Source organism: Leptonychotes weddellii, chromosome 1 (genome assembly GCF_054177405.1).
Source record: "Leptonychotes weddellii isolate Sample4059 chromosome 1, ASM5417740v2, whole genome shotgun sequence".
Classification (NCBI taxonomy): domain Eukaryota; kingdom Metazoa; phylum Chordata; class Mammalia; order Carnivora; family Phocidae; genus Leptonychotes; species Leptonychotes weddellii.
Window position 1 is genome coordinate 76,615,251 of NC_138369.1, and position 27,228 is coordinate 76,642,478.

The 27,228-nt window shown below is 42.9% G+C and overlaps 1 protein-coding gene across 3 annotated transcripts in view; it reads left to right on the plus strand.

The window, feature by feature from the left end:
* Window positions 1-27,228, plus strand: part of ACP3 (acid phosphatase 3) — a 44,731-nt gene that overhangs the window by 13,971 nt on the left and 3,532 nt on the right. Inside the window, exons 5-11 of one of the 3 annotated variants that reach the window (XM_081826219.1) lie at window positions 3,189-3,287; window positions 5,831-5,923; window positions 7,953-8,085; window positions 12,281-12,363; window positions 14,423-14,526; window positions 18,192-18,361; window positions 19,138-19,814. In XM_081826219.1, the coding sequence (XP_081682345.1) occupies window positions 3,189-3,287; window positions 5,831-5,923; window positions 7,953-8,085; window positions 12,281-12,363; window positions 14,423-14,526; window positions 18,192-18,361; window positions 19,138-19,205 (750 nt within the window). In that variant the 3' untranslated portion in view covers window positions 19,206-19,814. The other 2 variants (XM_081826227.1, XM_006736896.3) reach the window with 2 other exon arrangements.

Sequence of the window (27,228 nt, forward strand, 5' to 3'; positions counted from 1 at the left end):
GATAGACATGGACAGCAGCACCAAATTTAGCCAGTGTAGACCAAGGTAGATGTTTAATCCTTAATCCCAAAAGATAGTAATAAAATTATGTAGGAAAGAGACTATAGGAGCTATCAGAAGAGGAAAAGAGAGGGGCGCCTGCGTGGCTCAGTCAGTTAAGCGTCTGCCTTCAGGTCAGGTCATGATCTCGGGGTCCTGGGGTCGAGCCTGCTCCCTCTCTGCTTCTGCTCCTCCCCCCTGTTCATGCACGCTCTGTCAAATCAATAAAATCTTTAAAAAAAGGAAAAGAGAAACAAAGGGGAATGAGGAAGAGAAGCAAGATTATCTACCCATGGCTTCCAGCTATGTCCTCACTAAGATAAAAACAGTTCTAACATCAACTAAGAAACCTAACAAACATCCATCAGTCAATACACAGTTATTCCCAGAGCTGTGCTAAGTGCTGTAGAGAAACATGAGGCCAGGTTTCTTCCCTAATTTATCACCCATTTGATGAAAACAGATTTGCATGTGTGACACGTGTAGACCAAGATACCAAGTGGTGGGCGATGAAGCAAGGACAAGCTGCACCTGCTCGAGGAGCTCACAAAAGGACGCCCGTGGCTCTACCACAGGGCAGCCATTCCAGTCTTCACGGAGAGAGTGAGAGCTTGAACCAGACCTCGGAGGAGGGAAGGAAAGGAGAAGAAGGCAGCCCAAAAGCATGGCAGTGGGTGAATATACAGAGGGCTTGCCCTTCTGTGTCCAGAGTTCTTATTTAGAAGGAATGAAAATGTCTGACCATGTTGGGCACAGACAGGAGAAACTAAATATTTCAGGACGACTTGTGAAAACCTGGTTAAGAAATGGAAGACCTTTTGTGAATTGCAAAATGCTGGTCAAATATTGAGATGATTATCCCACTTATTTTCAGCCTCTTTCAAGATGTGGAATGGGAAAACAAAAGTCTAGGAAGGCTGAGTAATTCACTAAAACCTAGACCTTTAAATGGAGAGTCCTGTGCCCATTCCTCCGCAGTGCCATTCCTTCGGTGGGAAAGTTGGAAGGCCATGCAGGGAAATTGAGCTGTAAAGCCACGGACATAAAAAGAACCTGTGCACGTTCGTTCTTCAGTCCTGTGCGCACATGATGAGCCGTGCTCTGAGGCATCTGTCTGACCACGGTTTGGAAGGAAAGGATACTGGAGCCTCAGAGAACAGCTGTTGAAGCCATTCAGGAATGAGGAAACGAAGGTTTGAAATTAGATGGTAAAGACATGAGAGGAAGGAAAGAAAAGTAAGGCAAATGATAGAATCAGGAAGCAACTTATTTTTATTTTTTTAAGATTTTATTTATTTGAGAGAGAGAGTATGAGTGGGGGGGAAGGGGCAGAGGGAGAAGCAGACTCCCCACTGAGCAGGGAGCCGGATGCAGGGCTTGATCCCAGGACCTCAGGATCATGATCCGAGCCAAAGGCAGACGCTTAACCCACTGAGCCACCCAGGTGCCTCAGGAAGCAACTTATTTTGAAAAAGTTTTCAGAGCAGCTACAAATATGCCAGGCTCTGTTCTAGGCACTGACAACACAGCAATGGACAAGACAGACAAGATTCTGGCTGTCCTTGAGATGACATTTTATAGGAAATAGATGATAAAGTAAAAAATAGTAATAATCTCAAATGGCGATGAGTTCCCCAAAGGAAATAAAGCAAGGTAATGTGATCATGGCTGGACCTGAGTTAGAAGAGCCTGGTGGGGGTCACCAGGGGCAAGGTCTCGGGCAGGGAACAGTCTGCAGAGCCCCCAAGCCTGAGTTCAGGGGACAACAAGGAGGCCCCAGTGTTGCTGGAGAAGAATAAGGGGGCAGTAGCAGGAAAGCAGGACAGAGATCTCTAGGGTTAACTGAGTTTGGATTTTATTCCAAGTAAGATGAAAGCCTGTGAAGGTTATAAACTACAAAATGGCATGATCTGATTAATGCTTTAAAAAGATTTGTATTTATAAAAATAAAACAAAAAGGATTAGGGTAGCTATGGTATGGAGAATGAATTGTAAAGATGGAAAGAATGGATGGATGCCTACTGACCAGATAGGAGGCTCTTGCATTAGTCGAAACACAGGTTATGATAGTTTGGACTGGGAGGGAACAATGAATATGATGAAGAGGAGTCTATTTTGGATATATCTTGAAAGTAAACAAGCAAAACTGATTAGTCTATGAAACAGGATGATAAATTTTACCATTGGCCAAAGTAGATAGATTACAAAGGCAAAATGGTTAAAAATGAAGTTGACTTCAGTTTTGTACATGTTAAACTTGATGAAGCAAAGAAACATCCAAGAAGTGATGTCCACTAAGGGCTGGAAAGAGAAGACCAGCCACAAATGGAAAGTCAGAGCAACAAAATAAGCTGAGGAGTCACTAGCCTAGAGATAAGGTTACAGAGGATGAGGACTGTCCAATTTAAACTCACCCCTTTGTCCTCATAATGGGTTTTAATAATAATATTATTAATAATAATGCCCTTATTTGGACTGGAACTTAAGTCAATGAATGGTTAATCAATCTCTATCCAGAACTCTTTTTCATTTCTTTTTTTTTTTTTTTTAAGATTTTATTTATTTGACAGAGAAAGAGACACAGTGAGAGAGGGAACACAAGCAGGGGGAGTGGGAGAGGGAGAAGCAGGCCTCCTGCAGAGCAGGGAGCCCAGTGCAGGACTTGATCCCAGGACCCTGGAATCATGACCTGAGCCGAAGGCAGACGCTTAATGACTGAGCCACCCAGGCACCCCCTCTTATTCATTTCTCTATAGTCGTGTGCATGGGGTGGAGGGGCAGGATGCCTTTGCACACACATGTGTATCTCATGCTAGAAATATAAGAGGTCCAGTAGGAATCGAGATAATAGTTATATCAACATGGAAAACCAGGAAGTGTGAATATTTACCAACAAAGTCCTATTTAGGCAAGTTCATGAAAGGGGGGGAGAAAAAAGCTTTTCAGTTCTGGGTGCATATCCTACTATGTAAGACTTACAGACCATTTATCTCTTTTTCCTCAATTTTAGAATTTCCATTCAGCTCAAACACATTTGAATCTTTTATTCAGATCACTTTGCACCTAATGAGGCTTAAAATATGGCTGCAGCTTCTTTAGCAAAGTTCTTCTGACTAATAAAGAATTTGTGGTTTTTCTTTTGTCCTCAGTTGCTATACCTGCCTTTCCAGGACTGCCCTCATTTTACAGAACTTAAGGAGGAGACTCTCAAATCGACGGAATTCCAGAAGAGGTTGCATCCTTACAAGGTTAAAAATCATGTCATTTAGTGTTGCACAGGAGGATGAGGGTCAAGAAAAAGGATGAAGCTCCAGCTTCTTAAAAAGTGTGGGAGGAATGTGTCTGCCAGTGGCCAGTTAGAGCAGTGGGTTAAAACATTTAATGACAGTCAGTCATCACTGTCTGGTCCCCTTCCCTGCGTGGGGCCACAAGCCAGTAAAGAAGCCAGTCCCTTTCTAATCCTATACCCATGTGCCAGAAGGAACCAGACGAGAGTGCATGGCTGGGTCAGAATAAATGCAAGGCTAAAATGATCTGCCCTAATGACGCTGAGGGGCTGGGACCATTGATTTCATATATAAAGGATAGTCTTTTTTATTTTGTTTCCACTTTGCAAAATACCCCTTTTTAAAAGACGATGCTTAAAAGGTAGATATAATGCTTTGTGTTTTTAAAAAACAAAATTTTGAATCTCTAACACATTTCCATGGTTCAAAAATTTAAAAAATATAAAAAGGAATACAGTGGAAAGTCTCTTAATGACCCCACAGGTAACTGATGGCAGCATTTTCTTATATAGTCTTGCAGTTTCTTTATGCATATGCAAATAAATATGAATATATTCTGGTAGTATCCCCTTTGCTACACAAAAGTAGTATACTGTATTCACAGAGTTGGACACCTGGGGTTTTTTTCATTTAACAATATATCTTAGAAATATTACTCAATTTGTACGTAAAGAGTTTCCTCATTTTTTTTTTTTTTTATTTGCGAGAGAGAGAATGAGAGACAGAGAGCATGAGAGGGAGGAGGGTCAGAGGGAGAAGCAGACTCCCTGCCGAGCAGGGAGCCTGATGCGGGACTCGATCCAGGGACTCCAGGATCATGACCTGAGCCGAAGGCAGTCGCTTAACCAACTGAGCCACCCAGGCGCCCCAAGAGTTTCCTCATTTTTTATAACTGCATTGGAATTCGTGGACGTACCATACTTTCTTTAACCAGTCTATATTGATGGACAAGTGAGTCATTTCCAATCATTTACAGTCTGTATGAGTATCTTGTGCATCTAAATAATTTCACAAGAATATCTGTGGAATAATATATTTAATAATAATTAACTTGGAGAATGCACAACTCTATGATGTTGAGTATTCCTTTCTTGGTACATTATCCTATTTGTTCTTCAAGAATTTTTTAAGGTGGGTGCCTGGGTGGCTCAGTTGGTTAAGCGACTGCCTTCGGCTCAGGTCATGATCCTGGAGTCCCTGGATCGAGTCCCGCATCGGGCTCCCTGCTCGGCGGGGAGTCTGCTTCTCTCTCTCTCTCTCCCCCTCTGCCCCTTCCCCCAATGTGTGAGTGCTCTCTTTCTCTCTCTCTCTCAAATAAATAAGTCTTTGAAAATATATATATAATCAAGTTATTTTTCTCCTTGGATCAATTACTAAGGTTAATTATATTTGTAGATTTGCTACTAATGAGCCATCTTTACATGTCTAGACTCAGGCCCCTTTTTTGGATATTGAATTATTTGTTAATATTTTACTCAGACCTTTTGCATTCATATTCAAAGTATCATTGGACTATAGTTTTCTTTTCTAGCCAGTATTTTGTCAGTGTCTGTGTTGCCCTTAGTTCATAAAAATATTTTGGAAATTTTCTTTTTTTTTTTTCCCCTATACTCTATAACAGTTAAAATAGCATTAGAATAATTTACTCTTGAAAATCTTGGTCGAATTCCTCCATAAAGTCATCTGGCCCTGGGGCTTTGGTTTGGTTAGGCTTGGTTTGGGGGAAGATCTTCAACAATTATATTTATTTTGTGGATATCTGTTTAGGTTAAATTGGCAAATTATATTTTCCTAGAAAATTTATCCATTAAATAATATCTTCCACAAGGATTCCCAGAAATTGCTGCCAAATTCATCAGGCAGATAGCTGAATAGTGGGTCTCTTTACCATGACAACCCAAGAATAACACAGAACCTAGAGAAATGTTTGCATCCCACCCAAATTTCAAATGTATAGCTAGATAGCAGGTCCAATTTCTGTGGTATATTCCTGAGGTGCTTTGGCCTAAGACATGGTTTCCCTTCTCATCTTGATCAGTCATTTATGTGTGAGTTCTACTTCACCTACTTCCCCCAAAATTTTGAGGTAGTACACTTGGCCTGATTCCAGGACAAACCAGGAACACGTGGCAGTAAGCCAGCATGCACCCACATTTTTACTGTAATCATGAAAAATGATCAATTAGTGTTTGTGAAATTCTTTGGGTTCATATTACCACAGCCAATATTCCCGCTGCACTTTTATGTGAAGAACAGTGTTCTCAGTGGGGGCAGATTTGCCCCACAGAGAACACGGGCAATGTTTGGAGACACTTTGGGTTGTCACAACTGAGGGATTAGGGATGATGCTCATCATCTGGTGGGTAGAGACTGCGGATACAGCCAAACACGCTACAAAGCACGGGGCACCCTCCACAACAAAATTATCCAGCCCCAAATATCAGTAATGCTGAAATGGAGGGACTCTAATGTGGAAATGCTTTCTCTGTCCGTGTGTGTTTCAGGATTTTATAGAAACCTTGCCAACATTTACAGGATACCATACCCAGGACCTTTTTGGAATGTGGACTAAAGTCTATGACCCTTTATTTTGTGAGGTAAAAGAAAAAAATATCAAAAATTAACTTGCAGTCTGATTTTTTGACTTATGCCTATTTTGAAACAGATGAATACACTTTCTTACACTTTTTGGCAGATATATTAATTATGCTTCCTTTGACATTGAAACATAATTCAAGACTTCTTTACATTAAATTGAAAACTGACTTTTTCTCTCCGTTATTTATGTTTTCACACTTTCGAAAATTGCAGGCAAAATTGCTTTTCTTCTATGTCTTGCCGTTTACTTATTTTTCAGTCACTCAGGAATGCTGGGCTCCTGTTACGGATTTTAATGAAAAAAAGCAATGTTATTATATAGACAGAGCCAAAAAAAAGGGGGGGGTACCTGATTTCTGGATATAGAAATAAGCAAGACAACTTTAAGCCAGGCTATTGAAATTGGTTTATTGGGAATCTCTTCCTTGCCACACATGCATATGAAATAACCTCTGAAACTCACTTACCATTGGGGTTTTCAAGGCTAACTTGGTATTTTTCACTCACTATGCACCACCTACTGGCCAAAAGGAGTACTCTGTAATCCTGTTTTCCTGACTGGGTTCACTGAATCCTGGGGCAAAATTCTGACCACCCACAGGACTTATATCCACCTCTGATCTTGAGGTCATCATAAGGGCCTGGGGGCCAGCAATTATTTTCACGGTTCCGTGTCAGTAACAAACGACACAATTTGCCCCCCTCCATAACAGTTTATTGACCTTCACATGACCTTCCTGATATTTTCACTTTATCATTAACATCTGTTTCAAGGAAGACTTATTAGCCTTATAAAAGACTCTTGAGGGGCACCTGGGTGGCTAGTCGGTTAAGCATCCAACGCTTGGTTTAGGCTCAGGTCATGATCTCAGGATTATGAGATTGAGCCCCATGTCAGGCTCTGCCCTGGGTGTGGAGCCTGCTTGGGATTCTCTTCCTCTTCCTCTGCCCCTACCCACCCCACCACACCCCCCGCCAAATAAACAAATCTTAAAAAAAAAAACAAAAAAAACAACTCTTCAATAGAGACAAGAGCCCATATTTTGGTTCAAGTCTTAATTTTTTTTTTTTTCCTTCCTTACTACGGGTTGATCTGAGCTGTTGCATGATGTGGCCGTGGTGCGTGGTTTCCTTTTCACTTCTTTCCCACTTATTTCCTCCCTGGGCACTCCACTTTGATCTCCTCTCTCAAGTACTCTCTCTCTCTCTCAATCCTACCTTTGAATCTGGATTCTTAATCAACTTTTCATAGCAAGTAAGAAATATCGGCAGGAAGTCTACACCAGTCCGGCTGTCTAGCTTATTCATCCATTTAATACATATTCACCAAGATCCTACTGTGTGTACAGGGCACATTCCCCAGAAGGCAGTAAACTGGAAGCTGATGGGAGTGGAGGGTCTGGTACTGAAGGCTCCAGAAATACATTGCCTCTCCCAGCTGTCCTCTAAGGGCACTCACTCAGCTTTGACAGAAACATCATCTAAGCCTGTCAGTGTCACCTTCCCCCCAGGTTCATAGATCTCTAAACCTTTCATAAAGGAATGAGGTACATTCTTGCCCTACCTCACCCTTACTCTGCAAAATAGGAATCCCCCTTTGCATCCACAGTTCAGCCAAAAGCTATGGACTTGGTAGGAAGGAGCAAATCAGTCTCTGTGAACTTCCCTTCTGAAAATCAATACCACTACTTATCACAAAATAGTTTTCCTAGGGATGCCTGGGTGGCTCAGTTGGTTAAGCATCTGCCTTCGGCTCAGGTCATGATCCCAGGGTCCTGGGATCGAGTCCCACATCGGGGCTCCCTGCTCAGCAGGGAGCCTGTTTCTCCCTCTCCTGCTCCCGCTGCTTGTGCTCTCTCTCTCTCTGTCAAATAAATAAATCTTTTAAAAAATAAATAAAAAATAAAAAAATAAAGTTTTCCTAGAGAGAAACAACAGGATAAGGCTAGACCCAGTAGTTCTTGTGGGACAAAGAGGACAAAAAATCATTTAAAAATACACATTTTCTTCCCTTTTTCTTTGCTACAGAGTGTTCACAATTTCACTTTACCCTCCTGGGCCACAGAGGACACCATGACTAAGCTGAAAGAATTATCAGAGTTGTCCATCCTGTCCCTCTATGGAATTCACAAGCAGAAAGAGAAATCTAGACTGCAGGGGGGTAAGTATATAAAAAAGTAAAAGGACTGTGCTAGATTTGTGGTGGAGTGATGGGGGCCTGAGTGTCGTCCAACCACTAATCAGCTGTGTGACCTTGGACTGGTCCCTTCATCGCTCCTACACTGGTTTCCATTCTTCAAAATGGGGATAATAATGATACCCTCCTCACGGGTTGTAAGGATTAAAATAAATGTGTGTATTCAAAAAGTTTGGGACAAACAGTACCTGGTACATAATACACTGTCAATAAACATTATGTGTTTTCATAGTCATTAACGTTACCCACTCTGGGCCTTAGTTTTCCCACCTGGGAAATGGACGCTTTGGGATAAAGCTAAAGGATCCTTTTCATCCTTTCCAGATCAAACGATTAAGGATTTTGTATCTAAGCCCCACGGAAAGCAATTGTGTCTGGCGGCCTATAGGATGAATTTTTCAAGTGGGAAGTATGACAAAAGGGGCCCATTTTCCTGAGGTAGCAATTGTTAAAGTTAGTAAAACATATTTTGCAGACTAATTATGTTATGTAGATTAATACATATTACAATCGATAAATTTATGACACAGCTTAAATTTTTCCATTGGTGTTGAAAGGCATTTATTTCTCAGTGATGCCTCCTTTCAGCTGGATTTGGCCCTTCATAGCATAGGACATCCTATCATAATAAAAGTAGACCTGGGCAAGAGGCTGCCAAGCCCTTCTAATCAGGATAGGTAGGTGGAAGAGAGAAGGTAGAACCAGGCAGAACAGCAAGAGACGCTGATGCCTCTGAGGTCAATTGCGCTGTAGGCCAAGACACCAAAGGGGGCGTCACCTCTAGGGGCTGTTAATGTAGACATTAAAAGTGAGGATGGAGAGCAAGAGGAGGTCCATTATGTCAGGTTGACATAACAGTGAAGAAATTCTCAGCCACAGGAGATGTTCCAAGTCATAGACTCTGGACAGTTGGAGAAAAACAGAGCAATCACATCAAGACTCCAACCATTACCAGACCCTCTTCACTGTGGGGTCAGGACCAGTTCAGCAGAGCCCCAGGAGGAGACTTAGAGGCAAAGCATCCTGGCTATTGGACCAGACTGGGCAGATGTTCACTGGACATGGCCCAGGCAGCAGCCCAATCTGATGTGTAAACAAAAAAGGAGGCAGAGGGTGGACGTTGGTCCCCATTGGCTACACATACACCAGGTCTTAATCCTGAACCACCAGGTACCAGAGGTAGGACCCAATCCCAAGTCACATCAGAGGGTGGAGACAGGGCTCTTGATTGAGTTCCCCCACCCCAGTCAAGATGGTCTGAGCAATTCAGCCCTCACTACTCAACATGCCGTCCATGAAGCAGCAAGAGCATCCCCAAGCCTCTGGTTGGAAATGCAAAATCTCAGGCCCCACCCCAGATGAGCTGAATCAGAATCTGCATTCTCCTGAAATCCCTAGGCACCTCACGAAACATGAAAGTTCAGAAGCACTTCTCTAGATGCAAGAAATGCTGAAGAAATAGTCAGGGAGAGCCAGGCAGAAACTGAGAATAGTCTAATAACAGATGCAGGAGTCTGCATAGGAAGAAAAACTGGGGGATTTCCTCGCAGTTTGTTCATGTTTCCTCTTCTTGTTTTCCTTTGACTACTAGACATTGCATTTCAGGGAAGTAACTTCTCGCTCAATCCGGTTTCCCTCTCTTATGAGTGTGTTAAACTAGATTCTGTCTATTAAGAGTCCTTCCCTAAGCTGTTCTTTCAGTCTCAGACTCCAAAGGCAGGTATTTGTGTGAATGCACCTGTCCTATTTTCTGGAGAAGTCCAGGCTATTGACTGGCCAGGAAATTGTTTCCTGAGTGATCCCTGCCAAAACCCGAGTTCAGCCTATTGTTTGGATCTGGCTAGGCCAGGGAGGTTTGGCAACTGCATGCTTGTTGGATGATGAAGCCACTAAACACAATCCTACAGAGAAAACCTGTATAGTCTGGGTGACACAGAGTCACACAGGAACATCAGGATTTTGGCATCTTCCGATCTGTGCCAAAACTTTTGTTCAATCAGTTGGTTTTAGGGATGACACAGTTTGGTACTCTGTACTCCTCCACCCATCTCCTTCTACACAGACACACACACACACACACACACACACACACACATCACAAAAATTCCTAAGGTTCATTTAGGAATTTTTGATATATGGCTGGTCATATCTGTATTAATGCAAACCTGTCCTTGCTGTGCGTACCAGGTTGGTGTAAGCTACTGCCTGCAAGCCAAATCCAGCCTGCTGCCTATTTTTTATAAATAAAATATGATTGAAACTCAGCCACATTCATTTAGGTAGTGTTATGGCTGTTTTGGGGCTTCGCCCCGAGAGGGAACTGTTATGGCCGACCATAGGGTCCACAGAGCCTAAAACACTGACTGTCTAGCCCTTTACAGAAAAAGTATACCAGCCCCTGCTGTAGCTCAAGACTGTGGGAAGGGAAGTTTTTGTCTTCCAGTCAGTGATATTTTGTCTAGTGTATGCAGTCAGTAAATGATGCAACAGGGAACTCAGAAATTAGCCTGTGTTACGGGGTAGTCAAATGATTAAGACATGCTGGGTTCAGAGACGTTCAGCCCCTCTGTGCACAGGGTGTGGAATCTTGGGCACGTTGCTGAATATCTCTGAACCTCCGTGCCCCTCCCATAAAACATAATTATTGGCACGCCAGAGCCTGGGGTAACTGTGGTGGTTACCCCTCGGTTCTTCTGGGGCAAGGTGGACAACCACCCCCAGAACCAAGAGCTGATCTCATATCCCATTATCAACACCGAAGGCTGCTGCAGAGGCACCTGTCGAAGGACAGGTTGCTGATGGGTGATGGTGTTGTCCCTAAAGGACGCTGAGAAAGCCACCTTCGCTGAAGCAGAGTGATGTAGACCTGTTGGAGATGTGGCTTCCAGGTTCTTCTATTCTTAGTCAAGGGAGTCCCAGCATCTACAGAGAGAGCAGACCGCCTCCCTTCTTAATTAACCCTTTATGGTGCCTCTTGGTAGACAGATGAAAAAACAGTCTCTTTGTACTATTTTAGGAGCTTTTTGAGGGCAGGAGTCTGATTCACCTAGCATAGCATCTGACCCATGGTAGCTGCTCAGTGTGTTTGCTGAGTGGACCACAGAGTCGGGAATGACAGTCTGTTAACATCAATGCCCTGCTCTTTACAAAAACAAACTGGTCATTCTGAAGCCAGGAGAGTACACATGTAGTAAAGAAACCACCGGGGTGCCTGGGTGGCGCAGTTGGTTGAGCTTCTGACTCTTGGTTTCGGCTCAGGTGGTGATCTCCAGGTCGTGGGATCGAGCCCCACATCCCACTCCACATTCAGCATGGAGTCTGTTTCAGACTCTCCCTCTGCCCCTCCCCCTGTGCTCTCTCTCTCTCAAATAAATTAATAAACCTTAAAAAAAAAACCACCAGAAATATAAGGAGTCTTCAGGTGATGGTTGTGGAAATCCCTGGGGCACCATGTCCTCAAGCCAGCACCTGCCACCCCAAGATACCACTCAGTCTTCAGTGTCTGCCAAGAGGATGGAGACTCTGAGTTGTGTGCCTGCCCTTCACCACCTCAGGAACAACAACATGAAGGGCAAGAGCTCTCCTCTATGGAGCCCTCAGATGGAAGATGCTGGCTGCCCCTTAATAGTGATCCCCAGGGTAACCTGGAGAAATAGTCCACAGAAAATATTCCATGACCTATACAGACATCCAGAGAGCTGCTTTCTCCCATGGCCTCCCAATGGTTTGACTCCCAGAGAGTAGAAGCAAGAGGGATGAAGACAGAATAGATGCCAGGCTGTCATTTCAGGGCTGCCCTGGAGAAGAGCACTAGCTAGCAACTGTCTGAAAAATGCCATTTGTAATTCCTTCCAAGTTCCTCAACCTCCTATCTCAAGCTTTGACAAAACCTGGGGATAGTAGGGTCCTCGTGTGTCAATCCAACTCTCCTTGCCCAGCCTGTATATGAGTCACCGTATGTCGCTGGGCCTCAGCTTTCCCACTGTAAATGGGGGATAGAAGTCGGGATTCAGTAAAATAACATAAAGCAAGACCAAAGTAATTTCTTTCCCTTTCTTAAGTTTTAAGAATCATGGCAGGGAGAATCACGAAGTAGGAATTAACAAAAAGTTTAAGCCCATGTTTGGTTCAGCTCCTTTGTTGATCTGTCTTTTCTAAGGTGTCCTGGTCAGTGAGATCCTCAATCACATGAAGAGTGCAACTCAGCCATCAAACCGCAGAAAACTTGTCATGTACTCTGCAGTAAGTGTTTTCACCTCCACTCAACATCCATTCGGTCAGACAGTGATCTCTTTAAGGCAGGAGCCTCATTTTCTTCATCATCATTTCCCTATTGCCCAGTAGATGGTAGACATTTTAGATATTGATTCTTCAGCTCTCCTAAATATGTGTATAGATGACCACCTATGTGGTTGGCATTTTTAAATTGTATTTTGTTTTGTTTTTATTTTAAATTTTAATTTTAAAATTAGATACATAATTCTGGCCCTTGAGGAGCTTACAATCTAGGACTGACGAGAAGTCATAAGCACCATGCAGAGCAGTATAGAAATGCAGCGCAAGCAAGTGCTTTGGTGACACAGAGAAGGGAAGCATCACTTCTGTTCCAAACTAAAAGCAGAGCATGAACGGGATGCGGTGATGAATGGGATGCGGGCAGGGAGAAACGATGTGGAGGTAAAACCACAGACGAAGGCCATGTTTCAAGCCTCCAGGACTGGGAAGAGAGTGGAGCCATTAACTGAGGTGCTCTTGGGCCAGGGGAATGTAACAATTTAGACAACTGGGTTTGAAATGCTAGGGAACTTCCAAATAGAAATCTCCAGGAGGCAAAGGGACTAGAAGAGAGAAGGGGAAAAAGAGCCGCAATGTGAAGTTAGAGCCAAACTGGGCGCAGAAAGAAAAAGGGAGGTCTCAGAGAAGACTTCAGCCTTGGGAGCAGAAGCCAGGGAAAGAGGCACTGCTCAGGGGGGCCAGGGAGATTGGGGGGCACGGAGATTCAAGGGGTGCATTGAGCACTGAAATGGCTGTCCGTGGAGTCTGCAGTGAGCAGGGAACCCGGACACACAGTATGGGAACTCGGTTTCCCACCCACTTCTCTAGGACAGAGGATTTCTCGGATGTGGTTTGGCTGGAGAAAGCCATGTTTTCATTCTGCAGGAAGATGGAAGGGGTGACTCCAGATACAGGGAAGTTTGTTTATCAGCAGAGGTTCTGAATGGTATAAGACAAAGAGCTCATGGACGGAACAGAGTGTGGTCCTTCCTGGAGAGGGGCTTCCGGAAACCAGTCCGTTCTGCCAGTTTCTTTAGTTTCTCATCTGGTTTCCCGTTCTAACTTGTATGATTTCTGGCAAGTTTTAAATCTGTAAGTCTAGTTCCTTCTCCAGTAAATCAGTTCTGAGCCCTTTTTAATATGTGTATACTGCCATATAGTTTAGGCAACCAGATGTTATGCCCATTTTGTAGATATAGAAGCTGAGGACTTTCAAAGATTATGTAATTAATTAGTGGCCAAACTGGGACTGAAAACCAGCCCTATGCCTTCCAGCCACTCTGGGATAAACAATTAACAATTATTTTTCAGCTATGCGCTCTATCTCCTCACATTTTAACCTCTCTATCATTTATAATATTATATGTTCTTCCCCAACTTTACTTTTTTAAGATTTTTTAATTCATTTCTTTGAGAAAGAGAGATAACACAATCAGGGAGAGGGAGAGGAAGAGGGAGAAGCAGACTCCCCACGGAGCAGGGAGCCTGACACGGGGCTTGATCCCAGGACCCTGGGATCATGACCTGAGCCAAAGGCAGATGCTTAACCGGCTGAGCCACCCAGGCACCCCTTTTCCCCAACTTTAAAATCACACATTATTCTAATCTGCAGAAGAAATATAATCTAGCATTAATATGTTCCAAAATATTTTAAAATATAATGAAAATCAATGAAACAAGCTAAAACAGAGATGTTCCACTGGGAAAAAGCATGGTACAAAACCCGAACACTAGACTCAAATTTACTTTCCTCCATTTTGGGGTTATATGACATTAAGCAAGTTACTTAATTTATCTGGGTTTGTTCATCTTTTTAATGGGAATAATGATATGTAAAAAAAAAAGCGTACTGCCTCGCACACAACAGATGCTCCACCAAAATTAGTTCTTCCCTTCTAACATGGGGGTATGGCAAATTTAAGTGAATCAGAAACCATAGTTCTCTACAAGTGCTTAATACTACCCGTGGAATGTACATCTGAGCCAGAGGTAAAGATCAAAAATGATTTATTTCAAATCCCCACAGCATGACACTACCGTGAGTGGCCTACAGATGGCACTAGATGTTTACAATGGACTCCTTCCTCCCTATGCTTCCTGCCACATAATGGAATTGTATCTTGAGAAGGGGTAAGTATCTAAGAGGTGCTTTTCTTTCTTTTTTTTTTTTTTTTTTAAGGTTTCATTTATTTGACAGAGAGAAAGACAGCCAGAGAGGGAACACAAGCAGGGGGAGTGGGAGAGGGAGAAGCAGACTCCCTGCTGAGCAAGGAGCCCGATGCGGGGCTCGATCCCAGGACCCTGGGATCATGACCTGAGCCGAAGGCAGACGCTTAACGACTGAGCCACCCAGGCGCCCCTCTAAGAAGTGCTTTTCCACAATTAATACCACTGGCCCCCAGGTTTTGTTATTATTATTAGCTTACATTTTTAAAAAATATTTAATTTTCAGTTAGGTACATAAATTTAAAATCATAAACTGAACATAATAAAAAATAAATAAATAAAATCATATACTATGTAAAGTAATTCCCTAAGTTAAAAATATTGCTACTTTTCCACTTTCAAATTTCATGAAACAATTTATCCAAACTCTTTGTATGCATCTTAATTTGTGTCTTCACCATTAGGGCCAATTTTGAGTCCCCTAAAACTGTTTTCCAGATATATTAACTAATAAGGGTAATTTTGGCTGCTGTACAAATGAACCTCAGGTTCTCAGAGGCTTATCCCAATGGACATTTCTTTCTCATTCATCTAATACTCCAATAGGGATGTCCCTCACTTGTGGCGCCTGATGGCTCAGTTGGTTAAGCGTCCAACTCTTGATTTTGGTTTAAGTCATGATCTCAGGGTTGTGAGATAAAACCCGACATCAGGCTCAGCACTGGCCATGGAGCCTGCTTTAGATTCTCTCTTTTCCTTTTCCTCTGCCCCTCCCCCCCTAAAAAAAAAAAAAGAGAGAGAGATGTCCCTGGCCATTAGGAGGTGACTCACCCATGGTGTAATTTGGGGACCAAGGTTCCATCTTTTTAAGGTCTATAGTAAGGCTTTAACTGCCATAGATACACTAGTGATTCCTCTTTTTTTAAAGATTTAATTGATTTTTTTGAGAGAGAGAGAGAACATGAGCCAGAGGAGGGGCAGAGGGAGAGGGAGAAGCAGGCTCCCCGCTGAGCAGGGAGCCCGATGCAGGACTCAGTCCTAGGACCCTGGGATCATGACCGGAGCCGAAGGCAGACGCTTAACTGACTGAGCCACCCAGGTGCCCCTAGTGATTCCTCTCTGATGGATTTGGGCAAAGTATATTGAAAGGATTCACAATTTTAAATCCATAAGAACATTCATGATTCAGGGGAAGAAGTCAAAATATCAACATTAACAGAAGTTTGGAAGAAGTTGATTCCAAAGCCCTTGTGGATGACTTAGAGGGATTTAAGACTTCAGTGCAGATGTGGTAGAAATAGTGAGAGAACTAGAACTAGAAGTGGAACCTGAAGATGGGACTGACTTGCTGCAATCTCATGATAAAACTAATGGATGAGGAGTTGCTTCTTATGGATGAGCAAAGAAAATGGTCTCTTGAGATGGAAACTACTCCTGGTGAAGATGCTGGGAACATTGTTGAAATGACAACAAAGGACTGATAATATCACATAAACTTAATTGTTAAACCAGCAGCAGGGTTTGAGGGGAATGACTCTAATTTTGAAAGAAGTTCTACTATAGGTAAAATGCTATCAAACAGCATCACATACTACAGAGAAATCATTTGTGGAAGTAAGAGTCTGTCAATATGGCAAACTTCACTGTTGCCTTATTTTAGGAAATTGCCCCAGCCGCCCCAGCCTTCAGCAACCACCACCCTGGTCAGTGAGCAGCCATCAACACTGAGGCAAGACCCTCCCAGCAAAAAGATTACCACTTGCTGAAAGCTCAGATGATGGTTAGCATTTTTTTTAGCAACAAAGTATTCTTAATTATAGACATAACACTATTGTACACTTAATAGACTACTATATAGGATAAACATAACTTTTATATGCACTGGAAAACCAAATAATTCATTTGATTCACTTTATTCTGATATTTGCTTTATTGTGGTGGTCTGAAACAAAACCCACAATATCTCCAAGAAATGTGTGTAGTCACTTGGTCCCACCTACATGCAAGGGAATCTGGGAAATGTCACTTTTCAGCCATAACTCTATTATATGTAAAGAGAATCATGAATTTTGATAGACTATTAGTCATCTTTGCCGTATCATCTTGAGATAAAAGATGCTATTACTGGGAAAGTCATCCCAGGGTATAAGTAGTCATTCACATAATATTCGGAAGTTTTTAAAAACATATCTCTAAATGAATATTTGTGGTTACTACTGTGTATGTGGCTTTTAAAAGCGAAGTTTTTTTATTTTTATTTTTTTTAAGATTTTATTTATTTGAGAGAGAGGGAGACAGCGAGAGAGGGAACACAAGCAGGAGGAGAGGGAGAGGGAGAAGCAGGCTTCCCGCTGAGCAGGGAGCCCGAAGCGGGGCTCAATCCCAGGACCCTGGGATCATGACCCAAGCCGAAGGCACATGCTTAATCACTGAGCCACCAGGCACCCCAAAAGTGAAGTTTTTTTTAAAGATTTATTTATTCATTTTAGAGACAGAGACAGAGCACAAGCAAGAGGGGCAGAGAGAGAGGGAGAGAATCTCAAGCAGACTTCGTATCTAGCGCCGAGCCCGAATGGGGGCTCCAATCCCATGACCACGAGATCATGACCTGAGCCAAAACCAAGAGTTGGATGCCTAAACAACTGCACCACCCAGGTGCCCCTGAAAGTGACATTTTAGAAGACTTGTTTGCAGTTGTGAGGTTACTACCCCAAGAATGATCACTAAATCCTACTACCGTTTCTCTCCTGCCTCTTTGGCAAATAAGTCCATAAGGTCCTCATACTAGTTTTATAAGGTTGGCACACACCTTGTTTTTTCAAATAAAGTATCAAATAATGAGGGAGTATAAGGACTTAGGTATACACCCACACTCTCTTTCTGAGGTGTAATTTTGACAAAGTCTGGATGTATATTTAAGCACATGTGTTAAATATTGCTCAGTTCCAGGTTTATTGCCTGGATAAGGAAAGCAGAGATACCTTCATTCAGAGGAAAACCTAAAAGAAATCCTGAGAGGAAAAGAGAAAATGAAGCAAATGAGAATCATGAAGGGGAGAGAATAAGAGAAGGAAAACCCAATACCCTTCCTGCCCCCCACTTCTTACTCAGAGGCTCATCAGATCACCCCAATTCCCCCAACCATCGCCTCTCAGCTCCCTCTCCAATTAAGTATCCTGGTCCCCACCTCTTTTGCCCCTGGTTATCTAACAAACCAGCCCTCCCATTTCCACCCTCTGAATCTGGCCAACCTGCCCCAATCTCCCCACTCCCACACTTAAGTTAGCTAATATCTACTCCTGTAAATTCTTCTCCTCTTAACTTGTGTCTTCTTAACTTCTTTTTTTTAAGATTTTATTTATTTGAGAGAGAGAATGCGTGCATGGGGGGGGGGAGGAGCAGAGGGAGAGGCAGGCTCCCCGCTGAGCAGGGAGCCCAATGCGGGGCTTGATCCCAGAACCCTGGGATCATGACCTGAGTTGAAGGCAAATGCTTAACCGACTGAGCCACCCAGATGCCCCTAACTTCTTAACTTCTAACTACAGCTGACATAGGCCAGGTGGAAAATAATTCAATGGCAGTTCAACAACACAGAACTAACAGCTCCGTCTTCTACCTTCCTCCACCAGGGAGTACTTCGTAGAGATGTACTACCGGAATGAGACCCAGCATGAACCATACCCCCTCACATTGCCAGGCTGCACTCCCAGCTGTTCTCTGACGGAGTTTGCTGAGCTGGTTGCCCCTGTGATCCCCCAAGACTGGTCCACGGAGTGTATGCCCACCAGCAATGACCAAGGTACTGGGGATGTTATGGATTAGAAAGGCAGAGTACCCTTTCTCCAGGCAGATGGTGGCTTTGAGAATATAACTCGGCCATCACCCCCAGCTTTGAAGGAAATGGGCTTGGGGTGATAATTGTCTGTTTCAGGGACCCCCAATTTCAGTCAACTCCTACCTCTCCACCAGGTCCTGCCCCCACTTGGCCTAAACTTTGACTTGGTTTTTTCAGTGTTAATAGAAAAAGACGTGTCAAAAGAGAATCAGAGATAAAGTTTAGATCAAATTTCATGGGGCTGCCATGAGCTATATGATTGGCCACATAGAATGTTTTGGGTTTGTTTGTTTTTTTTTAAGAACTCCCAGCTATCACTTGAGCAGGATTAAATGAGGTCGTTCTTTAAGTGTCGGAAGTGAAACAGATTTCAAACAAAATCCACAATCTAGAGTGAGAGCAAGGAAGGGAAGAAGTTAATCCTAGGCAGATGGGCAAAGGACCAGCTTATCTATTAGTTCCAGCTCTTCTCACAAGGAGAGGCAGAGAAATGGATACAGTGGAGCGATCCAGAGAAATCATCTACACTGGGAAACTGGTACTATCTTTTTCTACTTATGTTAAAACGTATTGGGTAGGAAATCTGAAAAGTAAATACCTCTTTGTGTCCTTTAGCCCTGGAAAATCCATGTTACTTTTGAAGAAACCAAAAGCAAACTTGCCAGAAAACTTTGCTGTCTATAATATATACGGCAGCTCTTGGAGCACAAACATCCTAGCGAATAAGTAATTTTATTTAGGTGCACAACACATCAGAGATGAGAGCCCTACGTCAGTGGTTTCTCTTGAAGATGGTAAGAGATGTTGACTCTGGAGTTGATTTAAGAGAGAAAGTACGATGACACATATCAGACTGGAACAGAATTAGAAATGTAAGAATGTTCTAAATGCCTCCAAGATCAAAACTCACTGGAATGTCGAAGGTATGGCTGTGTGATAGCTTTTCTGGGGACAAAAGGGATGTGTAAGGCTTTGATCCTGAGACCTTCAGAAAACCTAAGCAAGCTCACAGTTCCTGCGGAAACTACTCACTGTACGAGAAGAAATCGTGTGCAAAGGACACTCTTTAGAGTCCTGTAGATTTGCCAGGTGGCAGATGCAACACGTCTAGAGAACACCGTGCCACGTTACTGTTACAGATAAAGATGAAATGGTTTCTAGAGATGGTTTCTACTGGATGCCAGAGTCCAGAGCAAAGCCATTCCCTTGCCTAGTGGGTTATGGGATGACTGACATTAGACAGTGATTCATATATTTATTTGTATTATTTTTTTCCCAAGTAAATATTTGCCCCAGCGCTACCATCTAATTACCCTTCCTCCCCCGTGCATGTACCTTTCCTCCAGCAATAAGCCAAATGTAAAAGAGTGAATAAAGTCACTAGTAGGGAGTTCGAAAACATTACTTTTATAATGAACTGTGAAAAATGTGTGTGTGTTTAATTAGAATAAAATCCCGGAAGGACAGATTTGAGGGGTTCTAGTTTTGTTTGGGGATTTTATTTTAATGTAACCAGAGGGAAAATATTAATGTAAAGTAAAAATGATTTTGACTGGCTTAGATGAATATTTTACATTGAAAATGTATTTAGTTTGGACTTTACTGCTTCAGAAAAAGGCTAAGCTGATGGATGGCTCTACTTCATCTACTAATAGGGAACTTGCGAGAAAACACCCTTGGAAAATGTACAATGTAGCGGGGAAGCAAAAAGATACAGATTACACAGAATAACAAGGCTTATATCTTATGACTACAAGGGTTGCTAGGGGACAAGAGTTAACTGGATTCAGAGGGATGGAGTCAGTAAGGAATGGCACAAAAGGCTACCTGTAAGAGGTAAGAGCTGCACCATCTGAAATCAGTTTGGATGGCGGTTTCTAATGGTTTGGTACAAGGTACTAGAAAGCCATTTATCAAATGTCTTAGTGGCTTGAACCTGGAAAGGATAGGGGAGTTACTCAGCAGAAGATTCTGGGTCGGGGCACCTGGGTGGCTCAGATGGTTAAGCATCTGCCTTCAGCTCAGGTCATGATTCATGGGATCGAGCCCCACATCGGGCTCCTGGCTCCCCAGGGAGCCTGCTTCTCCTTCTCCCTCTGCCTCTCTCCCTGCTCATGCTCTGTCTCTCTGTATCTCTGTGTCTCAAATGAATAAATAAAATCTTTAAAAAAAAAAAAAAAAGAAGAAGAAGAAGAAGATTCTGGGTCCAAGGAGATTCCCACAGGTTTCCCTCAAGGGGCCAATTCTAATAAGATAAAATATCATCTCCACAAAAGCAAGGATGTTTATCTGTTGTGTTCTCTCTTATATCTGTCCTCAGAAATACCTGTGCCTGACATGGATTAGTGCTCAATAAATATTTGCTTGAGGAATGTATAAATTACTTACCTTTCCTCCCTGAACCTACTGTCTTGTCTCTATCTTGATTAGTAGTAATCCCCAGTAACCCGGGAGTTACTTTGAATCTCATCCTCTCCTTTATTCTCCATAGCCAATCCATCACCTCCTCTTATCAAACCTATGTGTAGAGTGTTTATAAAATTCTTTTCAAGACACCAGTATCAGGGCACCTGGGTGGCTCAGTGGGTTAAGCATCTGCCTTCAGCTCAGGTCATGAGCCCAGGGTCCTGGGATCGAGCCCCACATTGGGCTCCTTGCTCAGCGGGGAGCCTGCTTCTCCCTCTACCCCTCACCCCACTCGTGCTTTCTCTCGTGCGCACTCTCTCTCAAATAAATAAATAAAACCTTCAAAAAAAAAAAGATACCAGTATCAATAACTCAGTATTCAAAAAGAGTGAAACTAATTACAAAATACGTCAATAAAAAGAAAACTTAGGGATTGTGCTGGAGCCAGAGCTTACCAACCTCAGGAGTGGAATGTGCACATCCCTTCCCAACTCTGAATCCAAAGACTTGACTTCAGCAGTGTGAAATTGGTCATGGTGTCAGAGCAGGAGCATTTTCACCACAGAAATCAGCATATGCCACAAATCAAAGTTTTATTTTTTGTGTTTTTGATCCAGTTTACTAGCACACCACTGGTTTTAGCTCATAGGGAGCTTATTAAGAGTCTATAACATGAGGGGCGCCTGGGTGGCTCAGTCCGTTAAGCGGCTGCCTTCGGCTCAGGTCATGATCCCAGGGTCCTGGGATCGAGTCCCGCATTGGGCTCCCTGCTCAGCAGAGAGCCTGTTTCTCCCTCTCCATCTGCCTGCCACTCTGCCTACTTGTGCTCTCTCTCTCTGTCAAATAAATAAATAAAATCTTAAAAAAAAAAAAAGAGTCTATAACATGAGGTGGTCTCCAACAAAGTGAATTCAATAACTGAACTCCTTTAAGGGAAAAGGATTAGATTTGTTCCGTGGTCTCAAAGAGTGATGCTTGGGGCAGCAGGTAAAAATTTCAGAAAGACTGTGATCAGTGTTGGGTAAAAATTTCAGAAAGACAGACTGTGATCAGTGTTGGGAAATTCCTGGAACAGGAAGTCCTATTTGCCTTGACAGAGACACCATTAAGCAGGCCAAAGTACACAAGGTTATAGGCATTGAATGATTCCTTAGTAGGGCCACAAAATTTAGCAAATAAAAGTATAGGGTGCTCAGATACATTTGAATAATAGCTTTAACTGCTGGATTTTTATATGTTGGGGGGGGGGAAAGATGGTTACAGAACATTTCGGGTGTCCTGAGAAAGCCAATACAGAAAGCAGGACAGACCATTAAATACAGGACAAATCTTGGACATGCAGAATGCCTGGCAACCCCGCCACCCATGAAATCCTACCCATACCTGTAAGCAGTGTTATTCACCAGTTCTAGTAGACCCAATCAATTTCATTCTCCTATCAACTAAATTAAGCAGAATCTTTGCTGGGAAATTCATAAGTCTAAGTTCCATACTATGTTACTTGAAAATGATAAAATTCTTTCTTTAGAAAATACGTCCTTGGGACTTTCTTGGGTGGCTCTATTGTTAAGCATTTGCCTTCAGGTCAGGTCATGATTCCAGGGTGCTGGGATCAAGCCCCGCATTGGGCTCCCTGCTCTGTGGGAAGCCTGCTTCTCCCTCTCCCTCTGCCACTTCTCCTGCTTCTCTCTCTCTCTCTCTCTCAAATAATTAAATAAAATCTTTTAAAAAATTTAGAAAATACTTCCTTAATTCCAAAATTTTACTGATACTGTCAGACTTTCTTTGCTAGCCGTCTCCCAAACCCTCTCTCAATCTCCAACATCACATATTTAGTGGGAAGGAGAATTAGTGGTGGGAAGCTCTAGTTTCCCCTTATAATCTTTGTAAAGCTGAGACTCTGCAGTAAATATGCACATGCCCAAGGCAAGATCCAGACCTTTTTCCTCCTTGACTCTTCAGACAATGCCTAGAATCTGGTACCTTCAGTCAAAATTTACTAATTGAATAAATGTTCAGCCCTGGGTTGTCTGGGTGGCTCAGTTGGTTAAGCGTCCCACCCTTGATTTCGGCTCTGGTCATGATCTCAGGATTGTGAGATCCAACCCCAAGTTGGGCTCCCTGCTCAGCAGGGCATCTGTTTAAGATTCTCTCTCTCCCTCTCCATCTGCTTCACCCACCACTCTGTCTCTCTCTCTCTAAAAATAAATACGTTAACCTTTAAAAATAAATAAATAAATGTTCAGCCCTTCATACTTAGCCTGACCTCTTCATGGCTGGACCCAGATATCAGAAGCCTAGAACCTAATTGTTCAATAAATAGGGGAGAAAAGCTATTAATGAGCCTCAAATGTGACTGTACTATAAAGACCCAGTCACTGACTACATATACATATGTATATGCCAATTTGTCTGTGTTATATGGTTGTTTTCCACATAGTTACCTTGGCATTCTCTTGTTCCCCCATTGCTATTTAGAGCCCCTGTTCCATGATACCCCTTCCAGCACTTCCCCTCCCTCAGAGAGAAGGCCAATTACAGCACCTGTTTCTCATTCTTGTTGCCACTATCATCAGTTTCCCAGGACATGTGTCATCATTCATTAATGACATTGGGAACTTGCTTTGGTATACACCAACTCACTCCTCACTCCCTGTCCTCATCTAGGCAATTCTGATATCACAGTAGTGGTCCATCCCGTACCCTGCCCACCACAGCAATATCCAACCTAGATTAAACCAACCACATAGTTTCTGCATTCTGACTGGCTGAGTGAAGCAGAAGCCTATTGTTACCACTGCAAATTAGGAATATTGAAATTTCTATTCCAACCCCAGCTGGATCTTTCAACACTGCTTGGCAAACGTATTCACCCTTACTGGACTCTTTTCCTATATTCTACAGGAAAGCCTTATTTTCCCCCAAACTTTTAATTCCATCTTGGCTTCTTTAATTCTTAGGAGATATCCTGAGAAGAGCAAGATAGTCCATTGAAAAGTCTTTTAGGTTCTCCTGTCACTACCTCAAAATATCTTAGTAGCCCAAACCTGCCTTTTCTGCTGCCCCTCAGGAAAACATGTTCCTCCTTGAGTTACCTAACTCCTTTCCTCATGCATATGATCCCACCCCTCATCTCCTGGGACCTCGATGAATCTTAGCTTCATTTTACTTCCTCTGCACTGGCTTCCTTCTACTAGGAACATGCCCAAATCTCTCATCAAAGAACAGCTCCAAGCACCTGCTCTCACTCTCTTCAATCCCAATTTTCTTGAACTAATCATTTACATTCTGTATTTCCTCATCTCTCTCTCACTCCTGAACTTTTCGAAAAAATGACGTTCTTCCCTCTATCTCTCTTTGGAAACATCCCTTTTGAAAGTCACTGGTGCCTAATTCAGCAACTTGTCTTCATTTTCCTACCAATATCACATATCCCCATTTTACAGAGAAGAAAACTGAGCCTCAGAAAATAACATGCCAGTGGTAGGGTCAGGATTCAAGCCTCACACTCGTCAACACCATAGTTCTACTGTATCATCTTCCTTCTCCATCCTACACTGGCTTGTTGACTATCCATCCCCCTGGGACAAAATTCCCAAAAATTAAATTAGTGGATCAAAGAATATGAATATTTAATAAACAGTAGCTATTTTTTGAGTACCTATTATGTACCTAATAGGTGCCTATGGAGGAAGCATTAAGTCTGCTGAGGAAACAGCAACAAGACAAGAAAATTGTCCCCATGTGACCTAGACCCCTTGGCGAGCTCGGGGAGGGAGGCAGGCAAGGAGGACAGGGGGATAAAGAATTAAACAAGCCCTAATGGTTTTAAGTATGGTGAATACTATAATAAAGGACATATGGGAAAGGCAATTCGCTGAAGTCTAAAAGGTCAGAGAAGACATTTCAAAGGGGGTGATGTTTAAACCAAAGCCTGAAGGAGAGAAAGAATTAACTGGATGAGTGGAGGTGAGGAAAGATGAAAATGTTACAAACAAAAGAAAATGTGTAGAAGCCCAAAGGCTAGAGACAGCATGGGGCATTTTAGGAATTAGAAGGAGTATGTCTGGTTAGAGCGCAAAGATGCTGAGGAGGTGGGCATTAAGTGTCTCAGGTCAAGTTGAGTAGCTCTGGCCATTAAAAGGTTTTAGGCGGATAGGAGCACCTGGGTGACTCAGTCGGTTAAGGTCATGATCCCAGCGTCCTGGGATGGAGCCCCCAAGTCAGGCTTCCTGCTCAGCAGGGAGTCTGCTTCTCCCTCTCCTGCCCCTCTCCCTGCTTCCTCTCCCTCACTCTCTCTCAAGTAAATAAAATCTTTAAAAAAAAAAAAAAAAAAGAAAGGTTTTAGGCAGAGGACCTATGACGGGACAGGCTTCTTGTTTTAGAAAGACTTCTGCCTTCAGTGGGGAGCATGGACTGGAGAGCAGTGGGACTGCAGGCAGGGAGCATGGCTGGGAGGCTGTTGCAGTCATCCAAGGATGAGAGTGAGGGCAGACTTATTCAAAGGGGAAAGAGGAAGTGTAGACAGGACTTGGGGAGTAGCAGCAAGAGGAAAAGGCTTTTAATACTTATTGCCAAAATAGTTTTCAGAAAAGTAGTGCTGATTCACACTGCCTTCAGCAGCCTTCTCGTGCTCCCATGTGGTGAGAGGGCTTTCAGTCATTTCCAGCACTCTCTTTGCAGTAAGATACGACGGATCACTCCCTCTTTTTCTCAGATTCTAGAACATTACTCTGTCAAACTCACAAAATCCTTCACAGTACAAGGTAGTGTATAATTTAAAAAATTAAGGGGAGAGAGAGAGAGAGAATCTCTCCTGAGTGTTTTCTATGTCCTCAGACTCATACCTTCCTCCAGCCCCCTAAATGATCAGGTCCTTGGTGCCCTCACTCCACCCTCCCCATGGGCCACTATTACCCAGACCTTCATCTTCTACACCTACAATCCTTATTTCCATGTCTCCATACAGAAGACCTGTTTTTTTCCAGCTGCCTACTGACCCTTTCTACGAGGATAATAAGCCTACATTTGAAATGAAATTTTATGTTATCTCCTCCACTCCAAACTGACCCTTTTTAATGTGTTTCCAATCTCAGTTCATAGCCTAATCATCTTCTTCACCCAAACTAGAACCCATGAGTGGTCGTGATTCCACTTCTCTTTGACCAGTACATTTATCCATGACAGAGCCCGTCGGTTCTACTTCAGGAGTATGCTAGAATTCCCTCATCCGCATCGTCAGGACCACACGTCCAGCACTGAGCCCTCAGTATCTTGTCAAAGGCATTTCTATAGGCAGCAGGCCTAGAGTGTCTCCACCATCCTATCTTTCTCTGCAGTTGTTTTCTTGTTTTATTTTTTTTTTTTTAAAGATTTTATTTATTTATTTGAGACAGAGAGAGAGCACATGAGAGGGAGGAGGGTCAGAGGCAGAAGCAGACTCCCTGCCGAGCAGGGAGCCCGATGCGGGACTCGATCCCAGGACTCCAGGATCATGACCTGAGCCGAAGGCAGCCGCTTAACCAACTGAGCCACCCAGGCGCCCTGTTTTCTTGTTTTAAACACAAATTGGGCCATGTCACTTCCATGTGTCATACTTGTTGATGATTTCCATGTGCCCCATGACAAACCAGACCTTCAAAGACCTAGGCCCCAACCTACCTCTCTGGTCTCAACTCACCAGGAACTATACTCCAGCCACGTGCAGCTGCTCATTGGCACTCTTGTGCAACTCATTCTGTCTCATGGCAAAGTCTTATTTACTTCAAAGTCCAGCTCAAATCTTAGCATTTTCTGAGAAGGCTTTCCAACCTCTTTCTCTTCTAAATAGAAAGCTTTGTATTAATCTCAGCTTTTTCTCTACTCCAATGGCAAGTCTTTTACACTTTTATTTTACTATTTATCACATGATCTCATAATTGTCTATCTGGTTCTCCCACTAGATATTGATGATCCCAAAAGCAGGGATCATGGAACCCCAGAACCCAATACTGGCTTAGGCCAATAGGTGGCCTAGCATATGGTGTGTGCCCACTGCATGTCTGGGAAAGAATGAAGGAGGAAAAAAGATTGAGAAAGCATATTCCATGGGACTACTATGACAACATAGCCCAAAAAATTGAAAATAAATTTCCAAATACAGAAAGTCACCCATGAACATTAATTTTAAAGAATCATTAGTCTCTGCCCTCTTCCCTCATTTCCATTTATTCCTTTCCTTCCTTCCTCAAGTCTATTCAGTTCCCTCCACCTTTATATTAACTCCATTCACAGTGGTAATGGCACCAGGATCTAATTTTATTGATATTCACCTTCTCGTGATGCTAAGAGGCATCCTGACATCATGAGAAAAGCACTGAACTACGAATTGAGAACCTGTGAGTTCTAGATCATTAATTCTTTCCACAAATATTTATTGAGCACCT